General features: G+C 41.4%; 1 protein-coding gene across 1 annotated transcript in view; it reads left to right on the top strand.

Moving 5' to 3' along the window:
• TACR1 (tachykinin receptor 1) overlaps positions 1–24,748 on the top strand; it is a 147,889-nt gene that overhangs the window by 66,042 nt on the left and 57,099 nt on the right. Inside the window, exon 2 of the mRNA XM_012452131.2 lies at positions 20,686–20,880. Coding sequence (XP_012307554.1) covers positions 20,686–20,880 — 195 coding nt within the window. The remainder of the gene's footprint in view (positions 1–20,685; positions 20,881–24,748) is intronic.

Raw genomic sequence — 24,748 nt, 5'->3', positions numbered from 1 at the left:
GCCAGGCGCGGTGGCTCACGCCTGTAATTCCAGCACTTTGGGAGGCCAAGGTGGGTGGATCACGAGGTCAAGAGATCGAGACCATCCTGGTCAACATGGTGAAACCCCATCTCTACTAAAAATACAAAATATTAGCTGGGCATGGTGGCGCGTGCCTGTAATCCCAGCTACTCAAGAGGCTGAGACAGGAGAATTGCCTGAACCCAGGAGGTGGAGGTTGCAGTGAGCCGAGATCGAGCCATTGCACTCCAGCCTGGGTAACGAGAGCTAAACTCCATCTCAAAAAAAAAAAAAAATACTGCCTTGCCCCAGAAATTCTGATTTGGGGGTATAAAGAGGGACAATGACATCTAAATTTTTTATAGTTCCTTAGATAACTCTGAGTACTAACTTGGCAGGAGTGATCAAGTCCTCCCCAAATGCATGACAGGTGGGGAAGCCCACCCATGAGTGCAGAGCCATTGTGGCCTCTGAGACTCCTTCTTTGGGGTCAGAGGCAGTCACAGTGGCATGGAGAGCACAGACAAACATGGACGCACTGCTCATCTTTCCCATCAGAGCAAGGACACTTGGTAGATAGATTGTTTTATGCCTGCAGAGGCATCATCTAAACCCACAGCAGCCTGATCCTTTCCAATGTTCCTCTGGAGGCCCTGAGCTCCAGAACTCTGATGATGCAGGATGCTGGGAACTGCAGAACTAAGCATCATTCATACTTGCTTTTGGCCTCATGTTTACCTGGACCTGGGAGGTCGTCATGAAGACTGGAGGCAGAGGGTATAAGATGACCCCAAGGTCTTCATACACCCAGCAGAGTTCAGCTAGCTGGAATGGACTCTTCAGCGTGTGAGACCAGCCACCCCATTTTTTGCCTTGAAAGCATGCAGTGGCTTCTCATTCCCTCCCATCCCACCCTGATCACTGCTCTGGAACTAGGCTACCTGGAAAGTCACACAGCTTAGTAGCCATGTGACCTTGGGTACATTTCTTAATCTCTCTGTGGCTCAGTTTTCTCCTCTGTGAAATTATGGATCATAACAGCATCTGCCTCTTCAAATTGTTGTGAGGATTAAATAATTCCATGTGTGTAAACCCCTTAAAATAGTACCTGGCACTGAGTGAGCACCCAATGGTATAAACTATTATCACCTTACATCATTTTCTCTCTTGCTTCCCTTCAATGTGCTGGTCTCTCTCCTACTGCAGGCCTTTGAATATTCTGTTCCTGCTCCCTCTCTGGAATGACCTCACCCCCAGTTTACTTTTCACCTACCAAATCCAGCTCACTTTGTAGGCCTCAACTCAAATGTCATTTCCTCAGAATCTTTTTCCCTGACCACAAGGCTATCCAGATCTCCTTGTTGCATTCATGACATTTCTTTTTCATAAGACTTATCACCGTTGTAATTGCACATGTATCTGTAGGTTTATTTAATTGTTATTCATTACTCTCATAAGACTGGAGCTTCCTGAGAGAAGGGGTGGTATTTGTGATCTCTTCCTCTGTATCTCAGCTCTTGCCATAGTGCCTGGCTCTGATAGGTACTCAGCATTTGAATGAATGAATGAGTAGATAAGTCTCTAGGCTATTACCCAGCCATGGGTCAAGACCACAGAAGTGACCAATGAGGACAGAGCCAGGAGAGGCAGATCCTACAGTCCTTGAAATGGTGACAGACCAGCAGAAGTTTGTCCAAGGCTTCATCAGAACACAACCACATCAACTGGGTGACACTCCTACCTGGCTGGGATAGACCTGTTCAAACATTTTCTCAGTTTTGAGTCAAGAAAATGGAACTTCTTCATGGGAAAGAACCATTTCAGTCCTGTAGTATATTCCTATAATACTTGAGTAGCCACTACCTTCCTTGGGAAGAAGGCAAGAGTCCAGGCTAGGTAGTTTTAGTCATGGGTAGAAAGCAAAGTTTCGATGAGTTTATTCACTCATTAATCTGACCAAAGTGGAACTATCTCATGGTACACAGCACCTGGCACATAGGAGGTGGGGAAGACAAATAATTGACAGCAGCAATGTTAAAATCTGTGACTGAGTCATTCCCAGTCCTCTGTCTTCCTGCTGGGCCTCTGCACTGTGGAAGACTCGCATACCCTTTTCAAAGTGGAGAATTTAAATCAGGCAGAACTAATGGGTGGGGGTTCCATCTCTGCTATGTAACTGTTGCATATCCATGAACCTCGATCTCCTCACCTGTTGTCAAGAGACAATGTGATGGTAAATGTTTATCTTTCCCAGTATATCTCACTCCTAGCATTCAGAGTCAGTGCCATATTACTCATTGAAGCTATTAAACTGTCTTGGATGTAAATAGGTCCTGGGCAGGACTGATGAAGACTACCACAGTATGCTCAAAACTCTGGAAAGTCTTATGCCAAAGATCCCATCACAAAGAAACAAAATAAAGATCTAAGAGTGTAGAGAAAGTAGATGAGTATAGGAAGGAGAAAGACACTTTACATATCTCAAGCACTGGAAGATCCTATGGACAAAAGAGTCTTCCTAGACAACTGGATTTGAGGAATATTTTTCTCTTGGACTTAGAAGATGCAGGAAATTGGAGGGAGCACCATGCTTGACCAATCTACCTATACATCTAGGATTCTGTTTATAAAAACTCTATTTCATAAATACTAATTTTAAATAACTTGTAGAAGTGGAACAAAATAAGCTGTTCTTTCTATTAGAAAATGCGGCCTTTTTAATATGCTCTGTAAAGACCTGGAATGTGTTGTTTGAGATCCCACCTCTTCCCACATCATTCCCAATTATTCCTTAAAGATGGACCTTAGTGAGGTAAGAGTATTGAAGAGGAAAGTTTGAAGGATAGAGAAGTAATTTTCTGCACATTACTGGAAATCAGAAAATTATTTCCACATGTTGACACCCTCTGTTAAAAAAGGCCATATCGAATCTGTTGAGTCAAACCATCCTGCTTCCTGTCAGGCTGGGTGCCCAACTCAGTGGCAGGGCCAGGTGAAATTTCAGGAGCCACTGGAAAGTGAACTATCCAGCTCCCCTTAAGACAATAGCTCCTGAAATGGTCCACAGCCACCTCTGTCAGTTGGCCTAGTCACCCAGGGAGCCTGCAACCACTCAGAGTAAATAGTCAAAAAGAAAGAAAGAAAATGTTGGGAGGCCTCAAAGCCGGCTGGGTAACCAAGGAACAGAAACAAAGCCACTGAAGCTGTTCAAATAAATGTCTTTAATCTGTTTGTGACACCTGTCACCAAGGCACAGAAAGGGCCCTGCAAGGTCAGAGGCCTTCATGACACAGTGGGAGACTGAGTCCTTTCATGGCCCCCCTTGGAGGGCATTTTAAAGCTGGCATAAATCACGATCTTTTCTGCGTACAGTTATTCTTATAAGTAGAATCTGATTTTAATAAATTCCATCAGCCCTCCAAATTGCTTTCTGTGGAAACAGAGGCTGGTGTAATAAGTTTGTTGCTAGAAATCACTTTCCTGAGCTTCTAAGTCTGTGTGTGGGATGGAGGTGCAGGCAGATGCCTCTCTGTAGTGAAGGAACATTCATGGCCCAGGCAGACCCCAGCACTTCTCCTCCCCTCTGCTGCCACGGGAGCCTGGCAGAGGCAAGGTTGGGGCTGCCTAGTCCAGATGGTGAGTTCATTGCTGTGTGGATCCAGGTCTTGCTATCCTTCCCCTTTACCTAAAAATGTTAAGCTGGTCACACCTGGTGGGGAAGAGCAGGAGAGTCCCAGGGCCTCAAGCTGCGTTGGTACCAAAAGTAGCTTTCGTTCTCTCCCGTCTGCATCAGCTCTTCCCTCCTATTTTCTCATATGCACAGTTGACACTTCTCCAGTTTTATGTAAGTATTATGCAAGAGCAGCTTCAAGACAACCCTCCCCCATTCCCTCAGCTTGATTTCTTCCCCAGCCCTTCTGGAGCCACACCTGACTTCAAGCACAGCCTGGCCTCAGACTCCATCTTAAGTGTTCATGCCACCTCTCTGGGCCCCACTGTCCTCATGTGTCTAGTGAGGGGACTGAACCAAACAGCCTTCAATCCCCCTCCTCATCCTAACAGCCTATACGGTCACTGAGGTTCCACGTGCCATGAGTATACAAGGAACACTCATGCTAATTCCAATCCCTGACTCAAGTTGCTTCTAGCCTAGTGAGATATCATTGACCTAACAATCTCTCCTTCAAGCCACGGTCAAGGAAGCATACAAACTGATTATTAGAATATCCTCATCTGATTGAGCGCCCCCCCACCCCAGCCTAAGCCAGGTATAGGCACTACAGATTCCCTAGGTAGTCTACCAGGCATTCTTCCTGGAGCTCTGAATGTGGCCTGATACACCATCAGGAGTTGCCTTTCTTCCTCTCTTTCCTGTGCCTAAATGTCTGTTTGGTGAGGCTCCTAACAATGCCTCAAGTAACAATTGCAATTTCTTAACTTTTGTCTTATTTGATCCTCACAATAATCAGGTCAGATGGAAAAGTTAAAGTGCCTGTTATGACTTTGACCGTTTCTGAGAGTAAGGGGACTTTGAGAGATGCTAGCTCAGGGGTGCTGTAAGCTGGGGCAGGGATCACAGAGGGGATAGGCTTTGCCGGAGCAGGGAGAAGGCAGGCCAGCTCTACTTTCATTCAGGCCCTGGACTCATTCGCAGACCTTACAAAACATCTGCAGAAACTCTTCACCAAGAAGAAAACTAAGACTCAAAGAGGAGGTGATTTGCCAAAAGTGCATACCTGTCATTGACAGAAAAACAAAAAACTAGAACTCTGTTCTTTCTGACTCAGGTGACTTGGGAGATGAGTTTTTGTTTTTGTTAATACACTGCACTAATAAGCGTGTGTTCAGCATGTCCTCTATTGTGGGCTGATGAAGATGAAAAAGTAAGGGCCAAGCCCCTTGGACCTCTTACCCACATTTCCCAAGGGAGCAGCCACAGCACCGGGCAGGAAGGAAGGCCGGAGTGAGAGCTGCGCAGAGGGCTCTGGAAACGAGGAGGTTGGGCTGTGCCCTGTGAGATGATGTGCCTAGGTTTCTTTCTACAAGGCCCAAGTTCCGCCAACCCCTGCCCACCCCATGCACTTCCTTCTTGCTCGGGGCAGTGCTTTTCTCCTCCTGTGCAATCCTGACATTCACAATCTGTGCTGCTTCATCCTCTGACCGTGACCCACTAGTTCCTGGTGTCCCTGGTGAGCCTCCAACAACCATTCTCAGCAGTGAGATTTGTAAAAAGGTGGTGAAACAGAATTCCAAAGGGAGCGTGGAGAATATAGGGGAGGTGGGAGAGGGTGAATCAGGCTCCTCCTCCACAGGAAAGCTGGGTCTTAAGATCCCCCTGCAAGGAAGCAATTCATTCCAGCAAACTCTGGAGGAGGTCCAATGTGCAACAGCTGGGTGTTGTGCCCCCTTTACCAGTCTGAAATTTCAGCAATTGTCGTGCTTAAGTGTCTGTGTGGAATTAGCATGTAAGGACTACAGGGATGAACAATTCTACTTTAATTTACTTTCTCTCATGAAATACTATTTAAGTTATAAATTGAGTATTTCCATCCTTGACAGCAGCTATTAAGCAGACGCCACTGCCTCATTGGCCTTTTGCTGTTTTGAGTATCTCTGGGCGCCGGGCACTGGATCCAGCCAGTAGCACAGAGAGTTTAAGCGTCTGGTGTCCTGAGTACCCTGGGTTCAAGCTAGGCACTGAATCTCTGGAAAGAGACCACTTCTTGCTTGGGGAGGTGATTTTTCTCCTCCTGTGCAATTCCTGCAATAGCCTCTGGAAGTTACAAAGATAGATAGGAAGGGGAACATGAACAAGTGTTGTGTGCCTGCTATGCAACAGACTTTGTCTATTCCCTTCATGCATATTATCTTGTTCAGCAACACTGCCCAGCAAATATTATCAATCCTGATTTCAGAATGAGAAAACTAAGATTCTAAGAAATCACTTTAAGAGAGATTAAGTAGCTTAAAAAGCAATAAGTAAGAGCAATGGGTAAAGGGAAAGAAATACGTCCTGTGCTGGGGGGCCCTATGGGAAGAGGAAAGTCATAATTCAGGCAGCAGGGGTTCCACTGCCAGAGAATCCAAGCTAAGGAAGTCCTACATCACCAGCAAGACAGGCCATGGGGTGGTCTGTAAGCACAGATCTGGGGAGTGTTTACTTTCTGGAGAGCACATTTCTCTCTCGCTCTGTGTCTGGCAGCCCTGGTCCCAGCATCCTTCATGTATTCCCTTGAAAGCCAGTGTTCTCTCTGAGCACTTCACCAGCAGAGGCCTGTGAGATCTCCTTCCTCACTCAATCCTCTATCCCTGTTTCTTCATCAACATCTGGGAGTCAACATCTCTGCCTGCTGCATTCTTTATGGAAAGAAGAAAGGGATCATCAGGTTAATCAGTCAGTAGTTACTAAGGAGCTTTCTTGTGCCTGGTCAGGTGCCATGGGGATTCAATGAAATAGAAGATGCAACAGTGACTCCTGATAAGCATCTAAGAAAATGTTGAAAATGATACAAACAGCCATTTCTTTTTGCTTCTCTGGGCCTCTGTATATGCTGCAGCCTTCTCCTAGAAAGTAACTTATACACAGCTCTCCATAGACTGTGTGTGTCAGCTCAACTTCCAGGTCAAATTCAAATGTCACCTCCACTAAGAAACTCTCCTGACCTCCCTACCCAGGCCTAAATGTCCTCCTGTCTACTCATGCTTCTCATGCATTATGAGTGCTCTGGAGCACACAGCAAATTGCATTTTCATTATCATATGTGTCCCTCTCCAGAGACAGCCACTCCTACAGAACATGAATATACTGAGCTCTTCTCTGACATGTAAAAAGGGGGTTAAATAAGGCTTATTGAATGAGTTAAAAAGCAGGACCAGAAAAACTATGGACATGTTACCAGAAAGGGGTCCCAATCCAGACTCCAAGAGAGGGTTCCTGGATATCATGCAAGAAAGAATTCGGGATAAGTCCATAAAGTGAAAGCAAGTTTATTATGAGAGTAAAGGAATAAAGAATGGTTACTCCAAAGGCAGAGCAGCCTCGAGGGTGGCTGGTGCTCATTTTTATGGTTATTTTTTAGTTAAATGCTAAACATGGGGAACATGGGGTGGATTATTCAAGCCTCTCCTTTTTAGACCATATAGGATAACTTCCTGATGTTGCCATGGCATTTGTGCCACTGTCATGGTGCTGGTGGGAGTGTAGCAGTGAGGACGACCAGAGGTCACTCTCTTCACCATCTTGGTTTTGGTGGGTTTTATCTAGCTTCTTTACTACAACCTGTTTTATCAACAAGGTCTTTATGACCTGTATCTTGTATCTTGTGCCTACTCTTATCTTATCCTGTGTTCCCTTGAAAACCAGTGTTCTCTCTGAGCTTATCTTATCTCATCTTATCTTATCTCATCTTATCTTATCACAATGCCTAACTGTCTGGGAATGGAGCCCAGTAGGTTTCAGCCTCATTTTACCCAGCTCCTATTCAAGGTGGAGTTACTCTGGTTCAGATACCTCTGACAGATATATATGTTTGTATATTCAGAGAAAAGATGGTTACACTCATTGTTGGCAGCAGGTGTGAGGATCCTGGATAGTACCTTGATAAAAAGCAAAGCAAAGGCTCTGAAGCCAGACTGCCAAGTTTAAATCCAGCTCCAATACTTAATGGATGAGTTATTTAACTTCTCTGTGCCTCAATTTCCTCATCTGGAAAATGGAGGTCATAACATTACCTTGCCTCAAAGAGTTGGTGAAAGATGAAATGAACTAATGCAAAGAAAGCACATAGAATGAAGTCTGGCACTTACCAAGTGCTCAGTATATTAATTATGAGTTGCTCCTAAGGACTGAAGTCAAAGAGAAGCTTTTTCTTTATATCTCCCTGCATTGTTTAGATTTTTACTTGGAATAATTAGACAACAAAAAGAAAAATAAAAAATAAGACAAGCAGCAAAGTGACAGACTAGATATCTTGATTGCTGCTCTTGAAATTAAATTTAAAGAAAACGACTGAATAAGATACCACATACAAAGAAATTCTTCTTAAATCATTCATTGTCTTGCAAGAAAGTCAAATAGGCTCAAGTCAAAATTTAAATAATGACAGGAATTCTAAGTATTGACAGCGGTGAAACTGGCTTTTGTCTTAAAGGCATTTGACCTTGACCTTGGCTCATATAGTATGAGGACAAGAAACAAAGCCTAGGACCTGTCCAAGGTGGGTTGTCTAATAGGCTACCTTCCCTTAAATTTGGAAACTGAAAAGCTACATCCTCAGTGTAAAAGAGAACTAGAAATGAATGCCTAGCCTGCCAACAGCTGCAAGGAAAATTGCACATCTCCAACCGTGGTGCTGCTGACAGAAAACAAACAAAAAAAATCTCTTCTGAGAGTCTGCAGCAGAAAAAGTATCTTCACATGGGGATACAGACCAAATTCATACCAGTTGGTTGGTCTAAAACAAACCTCACTCTGAAATACAGTTTACAGTGGTCCCAGTCTAGAAGTATTCCCAGGTTTCTGGCAATCATCGCTGAAGGAACCCACCTTCAACCCAGGAATCAATGAATTCTCAAAGGTAAAGTTCCAAAGAAAATAAGCAGGATGCAGTCAGCATAAAACAGATAATGGAAGAAATCACCATGAGTGAGAATCTACAGAAGCCAACCCAGAGACTTAAACTATTAGTGTTAACAGAGATACTAAATATAAATTATGTTTATAATGTATAATGAAAGAAAAAAGAAGCCTGAAAATATGAGGAGTGAGTAAAAATCACAAAGAATGACTAGATATGTTTAAAAATAAGCAATCAAAATTCTAAAAATGAACAATAATAACAATTGAAATGTAGAACTCAGTGGATGAATCTAATAGCAGATTAGGCTTGCTGAAGAGAGTCAATGAACTGGAAGATAGATCCAAAAAAAATTAGCCAGAATGCAGCACGGAGGTCCAGAAGGTTAGATTTAAGACATGAAACTAAGTTATCTGAGTCGACGGGTTGTCTCTTTCATTTAGTGTTTTATCTAATTTAATCACTGCATAATTGTGAGAAGTAAAATTTTCTCAATTTTATACTTTATTCTGATAGAGAATACTGGCAATTCACTAAAAAACAAGAGATCCATCAAAAGATTATTTCCCCTAATCAAAGTATTCCTAAGAGCAATTCAAGGATTTCAAAATGAAATTGCGCACCCCATAGGAGCTTTCAGTTTTTATTTTGTAAGGTTTGTCTGTGGCTTTTATAGAAATAAATTTCAATGTCTTTTTGTTTGCAGACTTGTATTGAGAAATTGCAACTTGCCAATAGCTTCAGAAGTTAAAAATTTAGGAGTACTTAATTGAAAATATTTTGATTGACAATTTTTAGCTAATTTTAAACGAAATGTAAATAAAACTTTGAAGACTCATTTACAAAAAGCTTGGTACCGTTACTTAGGTTAATTCATAAAATAGTCAAAGGCTCAAACACTTTTTAATCCTAGGTAGTATACTTTTGTACTCATCATACAAAGAAAACACCTAAAATAAATTAGTTCAGTTACTCTATACTTACAAAACTTTTTATAAATTTCAACTACAGCTTCTATTTCAATTAGTAAGATATCACAGTTTATTTGCATATAGTTGCAAATTATGTGTATCACAACCTATTACAAGTACATTTATGTTCTATGGATTTCTTAATTTAGTAAGCACATTATTTTTACCACAGTATATTCTTATTAGTACCAAAACAAATCAATTTATCATCACTGTTGAACTTTGAAATGGGCTCATGATAACATTCACAATGTCCATTATTTCACCTTCCAAAAATTTTAAACCTATGAATTAGATTTTTTTAATTGACTCATTATTGAAATTAACTGATTTTCTATTTGAAAAATCTGATGACACTTATATAAAATTAGAATCGTTTAGCTATTTGCCAAATTCTTCTGCTAACTGAGCCAACATATTAATAGGTATCACTCGACCTTTTGTACATGCACAAGAAACATTGGAATTGAAAAATGAGTGAAGTTAATTTAGAGGAACGGTCATTTAATCTAAGTGAAAAGTCATGCTTCACAGAATGATGAGCAAGTGCACCATTTTCCCTGCATTGGTTAAATAACTGTCTTTGAGCACAGTTATCTCAAAATAACTAACTTTTGGTGTAAATGCTGCTGCTTCTTCAGCAGATGTGTGTCTTCTGGTTTTCACAGGTTCAATGATTAATGCTTTGGCCTGATAAAAAGTAAATGTCTAAAATCATTTTGGGCAAATTACACATTCATCATTGACTTTCGTGAAAAGCAGAAATTTAGTACTAAATTTTTCATTTGACCTGTGCTTCTTTGAAATTATAAGTTATCACTGTCAAAAGATTTTTTAACTAAGAAAGCACTATCAAAAATAAATAAACAGTTGTGGATTTATACTATAGCAAGGGTACCCAAATGACCTCTATACTCTCCAGAGCAGCATTACTCAGCATCTTTCCATGTTTCTTTTCTTTTTTTTTTTTTTTTTTTTTTTTTTTTTTGAGACGGAGTTTCGCTCTTGTTACCCAGGCTGGAGTGCAATGGCGCGATCTCGGCTCACCGCAACCTCCGCCTCCTGGGTTCAGGCAATTCTTCTGCCTCAGCCTCCTGAGTATCTGGGATTACAGGCACGCACCACCATGCCCAGCTAATATTTTGTATTTTCAGTAGAGACGGGGTTTCACCATGTTGACCAGGATGGTCTCGATCTCTTGACCTCGTGATCCACCCACCTCGGCCTCCCAAAGTGCTGGGATTACAGGCGTGAGCCACAGCGCCCGGCCCATCCGTGTTTCTTAAACTGTTACGGGTTTCCTGCTGAGCCTGCCACCCCGTGTGGTGGCTTCAGGCACAGAACATAGCACAACAGATTGAAACATCAGGTGCCTGGCAGGGGCAGCAGCGCTGAATAATGCTGAGCACCTGAGCCTGAGGACACTTCATTTGATTAGTGATCGTCCTGCCCGCTGTACTTCAGTAGGAGACATTTTCAAAACTGGGATTAGGATGAGGCAAGTCTGGCACTTGCCTGGGGTACAAAATTTAAGGAAACTCCAAAAATTCAGCGATCAAGACAAATAATATTTTAATGCAATACATTAAGATATCAAACTTAATGCACAAAAATCTATGATAAATAAAATATCAAAATTTTAAATAAAGACAGGATTTAATTCTTCACATTCTTCACTTGCACTGTGTCTCACTCACCTCACTCCAATCCCAGCCCACAGATTCTGCCTTTGTGCATCCAATAAAAAAGATCTGTGAGAGAAGAGAGGCTACCCTGAGTGAGGAGGAGGCAGGGAAATATCACTTTCCCTCCTACCCCTCCCTTTGGCCCCCAGTGCCTCTGCTTTAAGTTTCCTGCTGCAGAAAGTAAAAGTCAAGCCTATGGTCACCCAGAAAATATGCATATCACTTGGAGAAAGAGAATGGCAGAGAATCAGGAAAGCTAAATATACTTGTGAGTGACTGCAGCAGTTTTTACATAGCCTGCCAGGCCCAATGGAATGGATGATCCAGCCCTCCAAGAAATGCATCATTTTCTTAAGATTTCAAAAAATTGTTTTTTATTTGTTTTAATTGACACATAATAATTGTACATATTTGTGAGGTGCGATGTGATATTTTGATACATGTATACAATGTGTAATGGTCATATCAGTGTAATTCGCACATCCATCACCTCAAACATTTAGTATTTTGATGGGTTGGGAACATGCAAAATCCATTCAACAACAATTTATTATGTATTTTCAAAAAGCTGAAAGAAATGCATCTTTGATGTTGCTCCCAAAAACTTCAAAATTGGTCAGAAGAGAGTATTAATTATTTAATAACTTAATATCAAGGCCACACTGCATAAGATGAAATCTAATTCTAAGATTACAGCCAACTACATTTACCTAACTAGCTTGCCAGAGAAGATTACTCAATACTGCAGTGACAGAAAGGTCAAAAAGCACAGTGCCAACAATTTTAAAGATGCCCTAAATTTGAAATTCTTTCCATTATTAAGTTTCCACTAAAACCATGAAGTTCAATCAGTGCAATTCCCCTTTCCCTTTCAGTAATTAAAATCTCAAAGACATTATAATCCAAACCACTCTCTTTTTTTTTCTTACTCTTCTGCTAGAGCTAATGTGGTCCTAATATCACCTCCCCAGTCAAATGTCTATAATCTTGAGTCTCCCATGTGTCCCCACACACCTCCTACCTAAGTTTTAACTCTAAATTGCAAACCTGTCAATGTCACCAAGGATCTAGTTTGTCCCAGCAGCATCAGCCTTTGGCCCAGGGGATAGCTATCACTGAGTGTGTCTGTCTCGCACATGCCAGCACAGGCTCAGGAGTGGAGTCCTAAATGCAAGCATGAGATGCCATACAGGAAGGAAGCAGTAGTTACAAATGTGAGCTAGCAAGTATCTTCTGCCAATCCTTGACAGGAGCCCTCAAGCTGGAAACGAAATGGTGTGTTACTTTACTCACCTTCCATTGCGTTACAAACTTGTATCATTTCTCTTTTCAGCCACTCCCACCCCTAGTCCCACCCCTGAGGGATAGCATTTTATTGTGATTGCCAGTATCCCAGTGATTAGCTGACTGATACTCCTGGTGTTTCTCATTCCCAATGCTTACTGTCTGGCCCACCTGCTGGCAGAAACACTCAGAATATTATCCTTACTTTGGACCTTCACTGTCTTTTCCCCTTAGTTCACATCAGACCTTAGTCATATGCACTTTTATGGTAGCCCTGGCTCTGCAAAAATCAAAGGGCTTAACCTGGGCTGCTTAGGGGACACCTTTAATCTATGCCCAACTGCAGCACTTTATCAATCTTGATTTAATGCCTAACATTCCAAAATAGCTTTAAGGAGTTCACTGTGGAAAGAATACTCCAAAATTGTATCTGTCCCTTTGTAATCTTGTCCTTTAAAATTAGTCTGAATGCCCTAAGTGGAACCACTAGCTGGCAACTGCTGAATGAAGATAGAGTTCTTTAGTCAAACATCAACTGGCACATCTAGGCAAACTTTTACCAATTGTGTAAGGCTCTTTGGTAAGTTTCCCAAAAGATAAAAATATATGTGAACATAACCCCTGCCCTCAGGAAGCTTACCATCTAGTGATGGGATAGAACAAGAGCACTGATTGCACTGCTATAAAATAAAATGAGAGGGTTGCATAAGGGACAACAGCTAACAGGAGTATGGGAGGGTATTCAACAGAATGTGGGTATGATAATCTCCATGAGATTTTTTAACAATCGAAAAAGTTTTCTTGAAGGAGATGGGTTCTGACCCACATTTAAAGGAGGAATAAAATTTCTACAGATGGTAGTGGCTTAGGAAGTAGGATCTAGAGAAGGCTGTCAGGTTCCCAGGGTCTGAAATCTCCTCCTCTCATTAGCTCCTACATCAGGTACTTTGTTTCCTAACAGCTCAAGAACTCTATTTCTGAATCTTCTTTGAACTATATGGGTCATTCTTTGGTCTCACATGAGAAAGGACAACTCAAACAACAGTCAACTGCATCTCCTCCTTCACTTCACCCTAAACTGTCACAAGCCTTCAGATCTGTCTTTGCATCCATTTTTTATGGTCTTGTCAATGGCGCCCTTGCCATCAGCTGGCACCTTTTGAAGTGATTCCACTTATGATACTGTGAATCTGCATTGGGCTTGGAGATCAAAACCTCATGCTTTTTAGAATTGTGTACAACATAGCAGTGAGGATGCAAGGGGCTCTGCTGTTAATATTAATAAATAGTAATTAATTAATAATAAAAATGGTTTAATGTTGGGTGAACTTTGTGTCATCTCTGCAGGCTGCTAAAGGCTTCTTTGGTTGTAGCTTTGTGAGCTTGAGCTTAGCTGAATAGGTAAGGATGCTGGTCAAGTGATCTGCTTAAGTAACATCCTTGGATTTTGATGATAAAAGAAATATCCTGGAAGAAAATCTCAATTGATGAAATGTTAGTGACCTCAGGTCAAAAGACTGTGTGCTCCCTGAAATGGAGGGAGGGTGGAAGGAGAATGAATGGAGCAATTTGTTCAGAAGAAGAGCCAGAGAGTGATGCCATATATAGAAAGCCAGAATCCAAATTTACTCCTGTCAACAATATATAAGTGTTCCCTATTCTCCACAACCTTGCCAGCATCTGTTGTTTTTTGACTTTTCAAAATAGCCATTCTGACTGGTGTGAGATGGTATCTTATTGTGGTTTTGACTTGCATTTTTTGAATGATCAGTGATACTGAGATTTTTTTCATATGCTTGTTGGCCATATGTATGTCTTCTTTAAAAAGTGTCTGTTCGAGTATCAAACACCGCATGTTCTCACTCATAGGTGGGTGTTGAACAATGAGAGCACATGGACACAGGGAGTGGAACATCACACACTGGGGTCTGTGGGGGGAAATAGGGGAGGGACAGCAGGGGGTGGGGAGTTGGGGAGAGATAGCATGCGGGGAAATGCCAGATATAGGTGAAGGGGAGGAAGGCAGCAAATCACACTGCCATGTGTGTACCTATGCAACAATCTTGCATGTTCTTCACATGTACCCCAAAACCTAAAATGCAATTTTAAAAAAAGTGGCTGTTCATGTCCTTTGTCTACTTTTTAATGGGCAAATGTTTAACTTTTTTCTCTTGTAAATTAGTTTAAGTCTCTTATAGATGCTGGATATCAGACCGTTGTCAGATGTATAGTTTGCAAATATATCTCCATTTTTGTCTGTTCACTCTGTTCCAGTTTCTTTTGCTGTGCAGAAGCTTTTAAGTTTAATTAGATCCCATTTGTCAATTTTTGCTTTTATTGTGACTGCTTTTGGTGTCTTTGTCATGAAATCTTTGTTCCTTCCTTTGTCCAGGATGGTATTGCCTAGTTTGTCTTTTATAGCTTTAGGTTTCACATTTAAGTTTTTATTCCTTAAAGAGCTAAAAACAGAACTACCATTTGTCCCAGCAATCCCATTACTGGGTATATTCCCAGAGGAATATAAATCATTTTATTGTGAGGATACATGCATGGATATGCTCATTGCAGCACTATTCACAATAGCAAAGGCATGGAATCAACCTAACTTACCATCAGTGACGGATTGGATTTTTAAATGTGATATATATATATACACACACACACACACCATGGAATACTACACATAAAATCATTTCATAAAAAAGAATAAAATCATATCTTTTGTGGGAACATGAATGGAGCTAGAGGCTATTATCCTTAGCAAACTAACACAGGAACAGAAAACCAAATACTACATGTTCTCACTTATAAGTGGGAACTAAATGATGAGAACTCGCAAACACAAAGAAGGGAACAGCAGACACTGGGGTCCACTTCAGGGTGGAGAGTAGGAGGAGGGAGAGGAGCCAAAAAAATAACTATTGGGTACTAGGCTTAATATGGGAGATTAAATAATTTGTGCAACAAACCCCTGTGACATGAATTTCTCTATAGAACAAACCTGGCACATGTACCCCTGAACCTACAATAAAAGCTAAAAAAAAACTAAGAAAGACTGAATCCTGCACAGTTCCCAACATATAAACAACATAAAAGTTAGTCAACAAGTAGGTACTGAGGCTTTATTTAAGGGCTTAATGTCAAGAGATAAAAAGTTCTGAAGAGCCAGGTCCAGTGAGGTCACTCCTGCAGGATGATCCTGCATGTTTACATGACAGAAAACACTTTGAGCAATACTTATTCTCACATCAGTCTTACATGTGTTCAGACTGGCAGGAATAAAGGTACACATGTATGCTTTTCTCCTGCTACATTTCCTTTCACTCAACAAGCATTTATGGAGCCGCTGCTATGTGCCAAGATATCGTATATGCAACCAAACTTTCCTTGAATATTTACTACATCCTGGGCACCTGGGCAGGCTGAGGACCTGTGGAGGGTGAAAAGAGGAGATGGATATGCAAATAGAAAAATAGAGTCCCGGCACGGTGGCTCATACCTGTAATCCCAGCACTTTGGGAGGCCAAGGCAGGAGAATCACTTGAAGTTAGAAGTTCAAGACCAGCCTGGCAAACATGGTGAAACCCCTTCTCTACTAAAAATGCAAAAAAATTATCTGGGCATGGTGGCGGGTGCCTGTAATCCCAGCTACTTGGGACGCAGAGGCATGAGAATTGCTGGAATCTGGGAGGCAGAGGCTGCAGTGAGCCGAGATTGTACCACTGCACTCCAGTCTGGGTGAAAGACTGACACTCTATCTCCAAAGAAAAAAAGAAAAGAAAATCGAAAATAAAGCGAAATCTGGTCAGCACAAGATTTAGAGATCTTCACAGCAGTACACCAAACCCAGCCACAAGGACATGATGCCAAGTTGTAAAAATAAACAGGAGCAGCCAGGAAAGGATGGAGGCGAAAAAACATCCCAGACTGACCACTGTGCACACATTAGAACCAGGGCTTTATGTGATTCTGGGTCATGACTGGCCGTAGACCACCTTACTGACTGCTTGTGGGACACAGGAGTTATCTAAGCAATGAGTTCTCATCTGCCAAAGGTAAAGAGTGTTTCTGAAGATTACACCGTCTTCTCCTGCGGTTCTAATTCCTCCTGCTCCTCACTTCCCATAAACCAGACCAGGGGACAGCAAGCTATGGGCCAGGGGCCAAATGCAGCCTACCTCCCTTTTTGTAAATAAAATTTTATTGTCATACAGTCATGCCCAATAGTTTCCTTGCTGTCTGTGGCTATTTTCACACTACAAAGATAGAGTTTGATAGTTACAACTGAAACTATATGGACCACAAAACTCAAAATATTTAATGCCTGTCTTTTCCCAGAAAAAAAATTGTCAACCCTTAAACTAGACTACAGCGGCCATACTCTCAGCTATTACCACCCTGGTTATCTGAACTCAGGAAGATATGGCCCCTTAAAGGAAACTTGTAATACTCCAGGAATGAGTGGGGAGAAGGGAGGGCAGGAACTGGAATTGGATGGGAAAGACTGTGGAAGAAGGGCCCTGCAGGACAAATGTCATGGTAGAGGAAAGACATTCTCTCTGCTGAGTGATTTGGGACTGGTACAGGAGGAAGTTATGAAGATGCTGTCACCTGTCAGAGGATTGGAATTCTTTTCCACAATAAAATTGTTTCAGTCTGCCTACAAAAAAAATAAATAAATAAAAATGTGCAGCAGAGAGTTCTTTTAATAAAGCATCATCATGCAAGAGGAAGGCTACACCTCAGGTTTTTCAGATGGGAGGCACATACAATTCAAATCAGAGCTGATGGCCCTCAGTGGGACTGGAACCACCTGAAGTAGAGAACGTAATCCACATCGCACACGCCTCCGGACACCTGTCTCTGGCAGCCTGATGATTAATGCGTAAACCAGAAAGATGTTTCATTGACTACCTTAGAGTCCCGTGAGCACGGTGCAGTCAATAAATATTTATTGAATGTATTTTCCTTGGGCTTGCAGCACTTGCTCAGTGATATCTTATAACCAAATAAGCAAGAATTGCTCAGGATGGTTCCAGATAAATACATAAATGTATGTTAATGGCTCCAAGCTAGGAATGGGGAGTAGGAAAGAAAATATTCATCCATCTGTGTACAGGTTATCCAAATGGTGCTAGCTTTGGAATAAATAAGAAAAAAAGAATGTTAAACAAGCCCCAGAAATGAGGATTGCAAGAGAGAGATAGAAGAAAGAAGGAAAAGAGGAAGGGAAGGAAGGAAGGAGGGAGGGAGATTTATAAATAACCTCTGTTTTGAACAAATGAAAATATGTCCATTTTTTAAAGGCAATCTTTTTTATTCTCTCTGGCTTTATGTGGGTAATACTTTCATCTGTCACTAAAATGGCTCCTACACTCAAGGAATGGCAGAGAGTTCACTGAAATGGGTTCCCAAATTGCAATTTTTGCAATAAAGATAAAATATGGCTCTCTGCCACCCATTTGGAGTTACAGTGCCAATATGCTGATGCAATCCCCCATAAGCCCAGTCACATTAGATTCTGAATGGTGTATCACCAATTTGAGCATGGGGATTGGTGTTAGGATTTGTTTATTTAAAACTAAGCATTTATCCTGAGTGTGAAACAAATTAAAATCTTGCATTCACGATAATATTGAAAGAGGGCAGTGTAATTACCACATTCTCCCCTGAGCGTCCTCCTCGAGTTCCTGTGAAGCCTGAGAATGTGCAGCTGCCAGTGAGGGTGGGAGCCTTTGCAGTGCTGGAGGTGAGATAAGGCATCTTCATCGCTGTCTTTCCAGCTTTGTGGGGGGAAAACAATTTGCCTTTGGGAAATAATCCAACAAGCAATCCTACAGTTTTCATACAAACACTCAAGGAGGTTCTGACCATGACCATCTGGGTCCAGCCCTTCACTAAATTGGAAAGACGGCAACAATAATGGTTAAACAGGCCCACATGTGTTGGTGGCTCTGATTCTGAGTTTTCCCCCACCCATCACACCCCATGACTGAAGAAGAGGACACAGGGCTCCACCACTGTCAGGCATCAAGGAAGACACAGGTCCAGGGGAGAAATCAACACTTCTCAGGGTCCTTTTCAGGGGACTACTCCAGAGATGGAAGCTCATCTAGTCTATGGTCTCCTGGACCTTCCTTGACAGTAGTCGTGGCCCTTTTGGAGTAACCTAAAGAAAACAGACAATGCTTGATTTGCAACATCTTGAGAGTTGTTTTCGCCCTTTTGATGACCTTCAGACAGCATTTGAGAGATAGGCTTTGTACCAACAACAGAACCAGAGATTTATAGATTACTACACACCCCCACCATCGTATCTTTTCCAAGTCCCTTCCTATAATTCCACTCTCCCCTGACTTTAAGATCACCTACCCACTTTCTAAAAGATGCAGAAGGAAGAGTCTCTAGTAATCTCCTTCCTAGGAGTTGTTGTGACTTCTAATATAAAGGTTGACATGAAGTGTCCTCCTAGTAGCCAAACTCTATACACTAAACACCTTCAGTGGCCCTTACAGACCAGGGAAGGACAGCCCAGGGCCCTAGCATGAAAATGCAGAGAAAAGTTTCTGAAGTTTACAGTGATAAAAGGATGCTCAAGGAAGCCTTCATGCAAACAGAGCTTAATCCTAACATGGAGAACGATGAAGGCTCCAAACACTTCCTGCCATTGGGGCAGGATGCTCAGCAGGTTCACCCCAAATCCAGCACACCTCTTGAAGCCCCTCCAGTAGACCACCTGCCATTCCAGAGCTTGAGTGTCTCCGCAGCTCCCCTAAGACTCTAAGGTATTGATCCAATTACCGCTTGAGGTCACTTATCCTGCTGCTGTGTTTTGAGCTGCTTATTGATGCACCTTTTCTCCCTGGAGAAACTAGAAGCTCATAGCCCAGAAGGAAATGCTGTGCTCTACACGCGGCAGGTGCCCAGTGGGAATTTATTGAGTGCATACTGAATAAAATTGCTTTACTTGTAACTCTGGCCCCAATTCTGGTCTAGAGATCCTAGGAGTCCAAAGAGGACAGCAAAAGAATTATGTGGAATGAAGTGGACCCAGCTGACAGCTGGGCCTGAAGTCTCCGTTGACCATTCTGTCACATGGAAGTCAGAAACACCTGACTGTCAGAGAATCAATGTGTGATTCTGAGATTTTGTCAGATAATATTTAAACCCCAAAGACCCTATAAGATATCATTCCTTCTCTTTAAAAAATGCTTATTTTAAGGTATAGAGCTATAAACTTTGCAAGAAAAATATTCATAGAGAGATGTCTTTTAAAATGAAAGAGGCAGAATTGATGTGCTTATAACTGACATGAAAGGCTGAGATGAAATACTTATCTTTCACATCTCAGCAACATCTCAGGGACTGTGCATAAATACAAACATGTGGACACATTCATTCAGATGACACTGTTTAGTGCCAGAGCCCAGGAGTGAGGAGATGGAGAAATGGCTCCAGATATGAAGTCATCATTCACTGTGCTCCCCTCTTCCTGCAACGAGATGTCATCCACACTGGCCCTTTGTGTACTCTAGTGTGTCTGCCTCAGCAGGTGCAGGCTGTCTTTCTCCTCATGAAGTATGTACACTTAGCCACACACTGACTCCTAGATGCTCAAAGAATTGATGAAATTTTCTCCAGGAGCTGTTGTTTGTTGCTGACTTTAGGCCAATGCTTTGTCACAGAGACACGTTTACTTTCCTTCAAATTCTATGGACCGAAGTAAGACTGCTAACCTTTTATAATATCACACGGACTGAAAACAACTACTCTTCTGATCATCATTATCTCTTAATCCAAAAAGAATAAAATACAGTCTTGACATTGAATAAATTTACAGTCCTAATTTTTCTAATTTCACTTACCTGTACCTGGCTGTCCTGTCCCCAGCATGGGCATTTTAATGGTGAAAATGTCTCTCCCTGAATGTTGCTAGATGGGTTCTGAAATACTGAAAAACCTAGCTGACTTTTCTTATGCATGTTGGCATTGTATGCCATATCATAAAGCTTAAGGATAGAATATAGAAAAGGAATTGGAGAATAATTATACAAATCATCAGGTATCAAAGGGTTTCCATGAATGTCTTTATTGACAGAAAAAACACGGACTCTATGATGCAGATTTTGGTGACCAAATCAGAACTTTGTTCTTTCTTGTCTGTTCCAGGTACATGGCCATCATCCATCCCCTCCAGCCCCGGCTGTCAGCCACGGCCACCAAAGTGGTCATCTGTGTCATCTGGGTCCTGGCTCTCCTGCTGGCCTTCCCCCAGGGCTACTACTCAACCACAGAAACCATGCCCAGCAGAGTCGTGTGCATGATCGAATGGCCAGAGCATCCCAACAAGATTTATGAGAAAGTGTGAGTAGAGATGACTCCCCATGCCAAAGCAACCATGGTGCAGGGTGCCTTCCAGGCCCCTTCTTAACACTTTCTTTCCATAATCTTTTGTTGGTACAGATTTAATGTGTATCTGCAAGCATTTCATTTCTCACATTCACCCTCATATCAGGTTGATATGTCCACAGTTATCAGGGGACTACAGCATCCCAAATACTATTCTGAGCATTTGAAAGGTAATTTTTGAAGTGTAAGATCTAGATCCTGTTATAGCAGAGCCATATCCCTCGGGCCTTTACCAGAGACATTACCCTGCTGGGATCTGCATTTCTTTGCCTAGGAACCTTTTCCTAAGCTTCAGAATGATGCTCTTCCCTACTGTACAGATGCAGGAAGGTGGGAAATTACCCCCAACTCCCAGCAGCTCTCAAAAGTGACTGAGGGGCTGCTCTGTCTATAGAGTAGCCATTCTTTTATATCTTTACTTTCTTAATTAACTTGCTTTCACTTTGCACTGCAAAAAAAAAAAAAAGAACAATGACTGCAGGGAGCTGGCATCTGAACACCCATCTCTCACCCCTCAGGAGAGTGTGTCTCTGTGGTTTGTGTTTTACATCATGTCCAGGCTTTCCTTGTGGGATTACTCTCCAGTGGTAGCTGGCTGCCCTTTACTGGCCACTGTGCCTTCCCTATACCACTGTCCCCTTTTCCTACTGGTGTTTCTTCTCCCTAATAAGGTACTTGCACTTAAAGATCTTGAGATAAAGATTCCCCTTTGCGGAGGACCAAAATAAAACAACTACACCCAGGATTTCCAGCTGGAGAAATAGGACACATGCAGGTGAAACAGACGGGAAGGCCAGGCCAGGCATTGAGAGCTTATGTGTTACAGGTCCCTTCCAGGGCAGATGTAGGGGCCTGCCTGATCACATTTAGGGTTTTTCAAAGTATCCCAGCAATTTTCTCCAAGACTTCTTATCCTTGAGGCAATATTGAAATGGCATGGTCTTTGTTTTGTTCTGCTCAAGTGAGCCACAATGTGACATTTATATTACAGTTAGTTTTCTGAACTCAGAGCACACGGATAATGTGGATCTTTTTGAAAGCCCACTATAATTCTCCAATCTCAGGCTTTTTATGTGAATCATAAAAGAACATTGGTGCTGGAATCAAAAGATCTGAATTTTAATTACAAGATTGCCAGTAACTGGTCATGTGACCAGAGCTCTGCTTCCTATAAACAATTCTTGCGAAGATCAAACAAGATAATGTCTTCTCACCTTGTAAGCTATTAAATGTCATACAAAAGGTATGAACAAAATTCACCAGATAGCAATATAATTATGAGACCTTTAAACTTGGGTTAAAATGAGACACCATGCTTGTCATTTCCCCCAAGATGTGAGGGCTGAAAGCCTGTTGCACACAGTCATCCTGCTGCATCTGTTTCATGAGCATGGAAATGCAGCTTGCCAGAAAGCAATACATAAAGCTCAGACATCGCCTTCCAGACACAGACAGTGGGATTTAATCAATCAAGCAGTGGGGGGATTAATGTTCAGCCTAGGAGACATCAAAAATTATTCTTTCAAATAAAACTACAAGCCTGAGCAAGGTCTCAGCGGGAGAAAGAACACAGCTTCACAAGCCATACAGGACATGTGAACATGTTCAAGCCAGAAGGTTTCCTCAAAATGGGGGAAAAAAAAAACCTCTGAATTACAGCTCGTTATATAAACTGCTTCAGAAATCTCTCCCGTCGTTTCCATGGGCTGTAGCTCAGCTCTTAGTTTTCATGGTCTTTTCAAAATCTGATCACTTCCTACAACTTTTGTTTCAAAATACTCATAGTTCTTTTATCTCACAACAAATCTAAAGTTCAACTTGGAAATAGAGATTAATTTTACCACACCTGTCTAAGGTCTTTTCCAAAAAAGAATAATGTTTTTGGGGGGCCTTATTTTTGAACATTTTGGTGTTTTATGCTTATGAATGACTAGAAAATCCCTTTGAGACTCAACATGACGTGTTGGATCGTCTTGTTCCTATGCTTTGAGAATTATTTAGGGTAGCTGCTACTGGATGCACAGTTAAGTTTGCCATTGTTATTTATTACATCATTTTAACCTAAGAAAATGAGCCTGGCTTAAAAGCATCTAATGTTATCTATTCATGAAGTATAACATGAATATTTATTATTGATGTTATTGATACAATAGTAAATCAAAACAGTACATTTGTCATTCACTTAATGACAGTGACAGAAATGTAAGTGCATAGCATAGCTTTATTCAAACCCATCTTCTTTTTGTCAGTATCCTTCATAACACATTCTAATATATTTCTAGACAATTTCAATTTTTACCATATCTAAACTAGGTAATTATATTATCTTCTTTTAGAAGAAATGACTACCACTTTCACAGTACACAACAATCCCAAATTTGAAACCAGATGGAAACTTCATTTTGAGGCAGTATGAATAATTAGCAGAGGGTGTGCTCTGGAGTTAGATGAGAGATCAGTTCCCAGTCCCATCACTCTCTAGCTGAGTCATAATGACCAAGTAATTTAAGGCACTGAGCCTAACTAATAGTACAGAGAGTCCCCTACTTTGAAGGTTCAACTTGCAATTTTTCCCCTTTACAATGATGGAAATGTGATATGCATTTAGTAGAAACTGTAATTTGAGTATTCATACAACCATTCTGTTTTTCATTTTCAGTGTAATTTTCAGTAAATTACATGAAATAGTCAACACTTTATTATAAAATAGGCTCTGTGCTAGATGATTTTGCCCAACTGTAGGCTAATGTAAGTGTTCTGAGTACATGTAAGGTAGGCTGGGCTAAACTATGAAGTTTGGTAGATTAGGTGTGGTAAGTGTATTTTCAACTTAAATTATTTTCAATTTATGATGGATTTAACTGGATCTAACCCTACTGTAAGTCAAGGAGCAGTTGTACATTCCACAAAGAAGTGTTAAGAGAAGTACATAAAAATAACCTACACGAAGTCCTCAGCCCAGTGCCCTGCATATGGTAAGGGTCTGGTGAGTGTTAACTACCAATGTTAGCATCATTCATTAATCTGAGTTCACTGGAAGATGACTGGCAGCAGACAGTGTGATGGGCAGATGCTTAGGCCCAATTTTATTAATGAATAATTTGTGTAAGCTAATTACATAAAATGTTTTGTGAAAAAGGTTGCTGCATATGGCTTCTGGCTGCATGGTAGACCTCCAACCATGATCATTCATTCAAACTCTTTACTAATGTTTACTACAAATACAGTTAAATTAACATTTACTAAAACATCGATTAAATTAAGCACTATTAAAGACAGGCAATCCAATAAAAGAAAGGGTAAAGGTTTTGAATGTGGGCTTCACACACACACAAATTCAAATGGCCAATAAATATATGAGGAGGAACACAACTTTTTTTGTTACCAGTGAAATGCAAATTAAAGCCATAATGAGATCTTACTACACAGCCATCAAACTAGAAAATGTTAAGAAATCTTACAAAACTGTTTCAAACTAAGCAATAAGAACTTTTGTCAACTGCTAGAAAAAATATAAATTGATAATTACATTGGAAAATAACTTTTTTTTTTTTTGAGATGGAGTTTCACTCTTCTTGCCCAGGCTGGAGTGCAATGGTGCAATCTTGGTTCACCACAATCTCCACCTCCCAGGTTCAAGCAATTCTCCTGCCTCAGCCTCCCAAGTAGCTGGGATTACAGGCGCCCGCCACCACATCCAGCTAATTTTTTGTATGTTTAGTAGAGACGGGGTTTCACCATGTTGGCCAGGCTGATCTTGAACTCCTGACCTCAAGGCCACCCGCCTTGGCCTCCCAAAGTGTTAGGATTACAGGCATGAGCC

Source organism: Aotus nancymaae, unplaced genomic scaffold, assembly GCF_030222135.1.
Source record: "Aotus nancymaae isolate 86718 unplaced genomic scaffold, 86718_ANA_hifiasm-v0.15.2.pri h1tg000017l, whole genome shotgun sequence".
In the NCBI taxonomy this organism is placed as follows: domain Eukaryota; kingdom Metazoa; phylum Chordata; class Mammalia; order Primates; family Aotidae; genus Aotus; species Aotus nancymaae.
This window is presented reverse-complemented; position numbering and strand designations above follow the sequence as displayed.